This window comes from Argentina silus (genome assembly GCF_951799395.1).
Source record: "Argentina silus genome assembly, chromosome: 3".
NCBI lineage: Eukaryota > Metazoa > Chordata > Actinopteri > Argentiniformes > Argentinidae > Argentina > Argentina silus.
Window position 1 is genome coordinate 13972542 of NC_139657.1, and position 7500 is coordinate 13980041.

The following is a 7500-nucleotide window of genomic DNA, read 5'->3' on the forward strand; positions in this document are numbered from 1 at the left end:
GAAGCTACAGATGCACCACGCAACACAGCGACTCTCACTGACGCCACTGTCTGCTGCCACGGCAATGCCTCGCCAGGCACCCAGTCGACGACGCCGTCTCACCGAGGCAACAACAACATTTACAGGAATAAATGCCTGCGCTGTCACCTGTTACATCACCCTTTTACATCTTACATGAGGACAGTCTGCACCCAGAGACAGCTGTGAACCAGCCCCAATCCTCCAGGGCTGCGCTCCCGCCGCTCCCTTGTTTCTCCCTGCCCTGGCACACTTAATCAATCAATTACCCTCACGGATTGGCTGGAGAGTGTGCGCACCTGGTTACCCAGGAGTAATTCAGTCTCTGATTAAAAAGCAAGGAGGAGGAGGAGGAGATCCAGCAGACACTGGAGGGTCTGGAGGATGGGAGCTGCCATCAATCAGGCCTGGAGGACATTCTGCCCCCTGGTGAAATGGTGTGTCGGGTGACTGTTAGAGCGGGCCTGTAGCCTGGTAACAAGTAGGTACTGTAGGTTCTAGTGCTGTGGTTCAGCACTCTAATTCAAACTGTCTCTGAATATCCAATTGGATTAGATCTCGTGAAATGTAAATCACAGCAGGCCTGGGTTGATTGCGATGTAAATTGGTAATCTGTGCACAAGATTTATTGTGATGAGATTGAAGTCTACAGGCATTTGTGTGATTAGCAGTTGTATGGACGGTCTACTTATTGCCAGCGTTATATAATGTGTGTCTGGACTCTTGGCTTGTATAGAAAGAAGGCAGTGCATCTTATCTGTCTAATGCCTGAATGCCTGTAAACATGTTTTAAAAAGCTGCCTGGTCTATATAATGCTTGTATATAAATTTGTGTGTTTGGTCTACCTAATGCCCGTATATAAATCTGTGTGTTTGGTCTACCTAATGCCCGTATATCTGTGTGTTTGGTCTACCTAATGCCTCTATAGCAGACTGTGTCTGGTCTACCTAATGCCTGAGTGACATTGAGGAATAGCCTGTGCGCTGAGGTGTGTTTGTTGTGGTGATGAAAATCACCTCTGAAAGGTTGAAATATACCTTTAGTCTGTAGGATGACAGGGAAGTCCATACACATACACACACATACACACACACACACACAGTCACTCCAACCTTGAAACACTCCCGATGTGTGTGTGTGTGTGTGTGTGTGTGTGTGTGTGTGTGTGCGTGTGCATGTGTGTGTGTGTGTGTATGAGGCTGCGTGTGTGTATGTGTACTCCCTCCACTACTCTAATACTACTAATCCTACTACTCTGAGCACAGAAGAGAGAGGAGAGAATGAGGGAAAGGAGAGTGAGACTGACAGGAGAGAGAGAGAGAGAGAGGACGAGGAAAGCAAATAGATGGCTTTTTCAAGAATGTAATTTTCAACTCAGTATGTGAGTGGGAGGATCATACTGAAAAGAGGAACGGAGAGATGAGATGACACCTGTCCAAAGCTTGACATGAAAAGCTATTTGCAAAACATATTCATCAATCGTTTTACATATTTGCTATTTTCAATTCCTAATATTCATATCATACACATGCAGTTTTTCTTCTAAGGCAAAATGTTAATCCAGCTTGCCAATCAAACTGCAGGGAGTTTATAAGCACATCAAAGCAAGCCAACCACCCCTTTAACAAGAGTAAGCCAGCAACCAAAGCGCTCCTTTAAGAGGTGAAGCCCCCAGAGACTGGTGTGATTTCTTTCTTTCTTTCTCTCTCTCTCTCTCTCTAACACACACACACACACACACACACACAAATCCCAGAGAGTGGTATGTAACATACTCATCATTCATTTATCAGCACAGCACATAAAACCGGAACAAACGCAAATGGAATAATCAATATGACAGCGAAAACACAGGCATGTGCACTGCAACTGCACGCATGCCCACACACACACACACACACACACACACACACACACACACACACAGGTAGAGGGTCACAATTGTCATCACTATTACAATCATCACCATCATCATCATCATAATCTTCACCACCATGCCGTACAGTAGAGCAGCCTTGGCGTGGGCTGCAGGGCCGGTCTGATTCCATGGGAGAGGATATAAAGTGACAGGAGCTGCATGTATTTATATCTGACTGAGGAAAACGTGCGAGCTCACTGTTCAGGCTATTTCTAGAGCCCGTTACTGATGGAGAGGAGAGGGGTTTTTCACAGGAATGACTGACTACAGCTCCCTCAAATCTCACCTCACATCCCTCCTTCTATCCCTTCTCTTCCTCGGTCCTTTCATCCCCACTCCAAGTCTTTCACACTCCAGCAGCTCCCATATCCCCTCACATCCACGTTCAAAAGGTGAGGGAATACTCCCAAGTGCCAAGACGGTGAAGAGGAGTAAAAAAGGTATGTAAGTCCTTGCTAGATCCCTCAGATACTGCTGGTACCGAGCTCTACCTCTGTCTCCCACCTGGAGGGGTCATTCTATGGTCCAGCGGACAGACACAGTCAGTAGAATGGGAACAGCGCCAGCTGAGACTTGCTACAATCGGTGATCTCAGAGATACCGCCATACACACTGACAGCCCTATCACATCACATGACAAGCCTTTACAGACTACACTGTAGGCCTAAACCCTCTCTTTCTCTGGCAGTCTTCCCTCAATCTTTCTCTCTCATCCTCCGCGTCTTATTTTCTTTCCAACGTTTTCTTTCCCTTCCTCCCTGTATTTGTCTCCCCGCGGTTTGCGGATATCTCCCTTATCAACAACAACAATGTCAGGTGGATTTGGCACGTTAGGAAAGAAAAACTCATCATCATTCTCACTGAATCAGCTTGCCATAACATGAGGATACTTGTGAATTTTAACTGTTGATGATGATGCCTGTCTAACTAGCAATTACAGTTAGGTCAACAATCTGGTCATGCATGGCAATGTAAAGGCCTTTGTATGCATGGCAGCCCAAGTGATATGTGCCGCTGACTCCATTTGATGTACATTGGGGTGCATAATACAAATGACTCAGAACCCGTAACCGAACCCGTAAAGATAAGTACGTCCTTGCCTATGGCAGCCTGTTTGTACATGGAATGTGAAAGAGAATTCCAGGTTTCTCCTGCAATCTCAGGTCAGTCCAATGTTGCATCAATGCTGCTTCTGTAGTCATGTATTCTGTAGCTCCTGCGATGTTCCGTCATGGGTGACCGTAGTCTCCACATCAACACAGGGGTCAGTGACCAATGCATCAGATGAAGACACTGGTTTTTGGCATTTGTGGCATTTGTGGGTTAGTGTGTGTCCATATTTTAACTTAAAAAAAAACAACTTAAAATCAACTTAACACACACACACACACACACACACACACACACACACACACACACACACACACACACACACACACACACACACTCACTCTCTCATCCTGTCTTTATGTAGGTGCAGCATGCATGCATACAGTATTATAAGATCTAATTATATTATCAATTATCTCATAAATATTTTATGGTCCTATAGCAGAGCCATATAACAGAAAGGGGTGGGGGAGGGGGAGCAATATAACCATTAAAGACCTGTAATTACTTCTCATTCTGCAGTAGAGAGAGCACCGCTGTTCAGCTCAGCAAAATGTTAGCCAACGCTTTTATCAAGTTAGTCTGACTAATTCAAGGTTTCTGAGATGATGTCTAAGTGGGCGGTGGTTCTGATTGGCTGTAGAGGGTCGTGATGGGGTCCTTCACTGTGTGACGCCTCTGATAGTGAGGGAGGGGTGGAGGGGGTATCAGCATTTTAAGCCCCTGGGTGCACACATTCCAGCCCACGCCTACCTCCAAGCCCCCCCCCCCCCCCCCCTCCACACACACACACACACACACCTCTCCTCCTCTGTCCTTCAAACTGACTACTGACAGCACGTTGTGATGCAGAGTGGCGTCTGCTCTTCAGGCTGACAGACCCACAGTGACAGGCCCGACCAGAGCACTGCAGACATGAGAAAACACCGAGTTTAGAATGCTCTGCACCAGACTGAGACGCGGAACCCAGGGGCAGGAGCCCCATCCCTGTTTTGTAGGAATCAGGTGCCATGTCATCCTAATGCGGTAAGAATTTTTGTAATCCAGTCAAAGCCTGTCCTGATGACAAAGGGATAATACACCTGCCATCCTTATACAAGACAAATCCAATGCTATCCATGGGCAGGAGGCGGTAGAGGTGAAGGCTATGAGCTGTCAAACCAAGGTGGTAGGAGTCAATTGAGTGTACTACAGCACTGGAATATGACACTTCACCAGGCCTGTGCAGTGGTAGGTAGGCAATTCATTACTGACAAGTTACGTACATACGTGTCATGGGGACGATAAACACTCTTAGACCTACAGAGCTGTATTGCCACAATGGGAATGTGATTTTATGATATTTCCCAATATTGCCACCAACCCAATCTTGGCTGGAGTCCAGGACCTGCAGTGTTGAACCTCTGCCAGCCCCCCCATCACCTCAGCTGTCACCCTGTCTCACTGTCTCTCTCTCATGGCATTACAGGGGCAAGAGGCTTAGGGGGTGGAGAAAGACAGAGATAGAGGGAAGGAGGGAGGGAGGGAGGGAGAGAGAGACAGAGGGAGGACAGACAGAGGGAGGGAGAGGGACAGAGAGAGAGGGAGGGAGAGGGACAGAGAGAGAGGGAAGGAGAGGGACAGAGAGAGAGAGGGAGGGAGAGGGAGAGAGAGAGGAAGGGAGAGGGAGAGAGATAGAGATAGAGTGAGACAGACAGAGGGAGAGATAGTAGGCTTGTACCCAGCTGTGACTGAGACAAGAGAGAGACAGGCTAGGAGAGCAGTGAGAGAGAGAGAGAGAGAAACAGAACAAGGGAGCAGAGAGAGGGAGAAAGGAGACATAAGAGAGAGTGAGAGACAAAGGGAGCGCAGCGGTAGAGAGATAGAGGGAGCAGACAGAGAGAGGTAAGAGAACGGGAAAGGCAGAGAGAGATCGAGGAGACAGACAGAAGAGAGGAAATAGGGAGGAACAGAATGAAGAGAGAGGCTTAGTGCTGTGAGAGCTTGTTAAACAATCCCGTCTGTGTCATCGCCTTCACACACACCTGGCGGAGAGCGGCAATCAACGTAGCATTGACGCGTTACTAATGCAGATACAGCGCATCACTACAATTACACACATCCCTGAGGTCAAATTCACCGCTTTCCCAGTTCTCTACAGCTTCTAGGAAAAACAACATTCTGGAGAGAGAGAACAAAAAAAAAAGACGGAGAGATCAGCCATCCCTGCCGTTCAATACAACCTCCAAGAATTACAATCAATAGGATTTCAATTCATCAATCGGATCAATTTATTAAAAAATAATAATTAAAGAATGGAGAATGAATCGATCTATAAATCCATAGATGATGAAGGAGGAGAGGATGGAGAGAGGGAGACGCCGGAGAGAAACATCTCGCGGGTAGTTGGTGTGTTGACAGAAGCGCGCGCTGGTGGGGTCAGCATAATTTCAATGTCAATCACAGCAATGACATCCTCTCCCCATGGGAACGACGGCACAAACACGATAAAACCCCCGGCCACACATCCTCATGACCTAAATGGTTTAAACGCATAATAATATATGCATGCACACACACACACACACACACACACACACACACACACACACACACACACACACACACACACAGAGAAAGAGAGACACACACACACACAGACACACACACACAGACACAGACACACACACGCGCACACACACACACAGACACACACACAGACACACACACACATGCACACACACACACAGAAAGAGAGACACACACACACACACAAATGACAGTGTGTGTGAAAAGCAGAAGGATACAGAAGGTGTCAAACTATTGCATTTGAATCTCATGACCGTGATCGCGTGTCAAGCCATCTCTGTGCATATGTGTGTGTGTACATGAATGTGATCTGGAGTTAAATAGGGACACATTAGTTAGATACGACTGAGATTTGTTTCCGTTTGTGCGTGTATGTGAGTTGTGTGTGTATATGTATGCGTGTGTGTGCTCGTAATGTCAGTCTGCTGTGTGCAGAGGGGGCAGGGCGTCACGGCAACCAAGGCCTGGAGACGAGAGGGTGGTTGCCGTGGAAACCTCAGGCTGAGAGCTCGGCGACCGGACGAGTGAAGGAGCGAGAGAGAGAGAGAGAGATAGAAAAAGAGAGAGGAGCTAGTGAGCGTGTGCAGTAAAGGAGCACCAGGGCAATGTCCTCAGGGCAGAGAGAGAGAGAGAGAGAGAGAGAGAGGGAGAGAGAGAGAGAGAGAGAGAGAGAGTCAAAGCAAACGGCCAATGAAGATAGAAAGACATGGTGATGGAAGAAAGGAGCAAAGCAGATGGCAGAGAGATGGGGAAACAGAGACCGGAAGGGGGAATGGGAATGAGAGAAAGATGGAGTCAAAGAGGTAGAACAGAATGATGAAGGGAGGGAAGGATGGATGGGGGGATGGAGGAGGAGAGGGTTGGAGAGGCCAGCAGCAGAAAGACAGCTGTTCAACAGTAGAGACAGGAGAGACGGTGAGAGGAGCGTAAGGCACTCTGAAGGTCCGCTTCAAACCTCCAAAAACACAGACTAAATGGAATGTTCTTTCACCTCTACACTTCACTAACCTATGACAGTGAAGACTGAGGAAAGGAGGAGGAGGGGAAGACTGTTGACACGGCAGTGTGTGTGTGTGTGTGTGTGTGTGTGTGTGTGTGTGTGTGTGTGTGTGTGTGTGTGTGTGAGACTCACAGGGCACGGTGCGGAGGTAGAGGTTGTCTCTGATGATCTGCTGGTGGTCGTGGTCCACTGAGCCCTTGGAGAAGCGAAGGTTGAGGTAGTGCCGCAAGTCCTTATCAACCACACCCCCTACGGAATGAAAGAGGGAGGGAGAAAAAGTTGGAATACAGTATATACAGTACACACACGTACACACACACGCACACACACTAGAGCCACCGGGGGAAGGTTAGAATGCACACCCAGCACAGTAATGTATACACTAGTAGTCCCCTTTGGGCTGAATAAGCTGTCTCAGCATGTTGTGTGTGGAGTGTGTGTGAGAGGGGCACAGAGGACACAGGCCTATTGTCCTGTACCTCACCTCAGCACAGTTCTAATACACTGACAGCTCTGTAGATCTCTGTCTATGCTGCTACATCCTTAGTTCTCCTAGTACGCCAGGGCATATCACCACTTTACCACGGGTGGAACCATGAACCGAGATCCGATTCTCACACTCCAATTGAACAGGTTCAAACGGTCCATTGACGTCAATGCATCCCCACAGAACGGCACTCACCTAACCCACCGCCCACCAGATGCCATATCATATCATACCACAATAAGACTGATATTACAACCTCCCCCCCCAAAAAAAACACCAAGTCACCACATGAATGAACAATAGAACTTAACGTCACACCAGGACATGATCCCCTGACACCACAGAAGACACCCCATCAACGAGAATGACCGTCTAACCACCCATTGTAATATTGGTCC

The 7500-nt window shown here is 47.8% G+C and overlaps 1 protein-coding gene across 1 annotated transcript in view; it reads right to left on the minus strand.

The window, feature by feature from the left end:
* magi2b (membrane associated guanylate kinase, WW and PDZ domain containing 2b) overlaps positions 1-7500 on the minus strand; it is a gene marked incomplete at both ends in the record, with an annotated part of 53781 nt that overhangs the window by 33364 nt on the left and 12917 nt on the right. The window contains one exon of the mRNA XM_083667283.1: positions 6748-6864. Coding sequence (XP_083523409.1) covers positions 6748-6864 — 117 coding nt within the window. The remainder of the gene's footprint in view (positions 1-6747; positions 6865-7500) is intronic.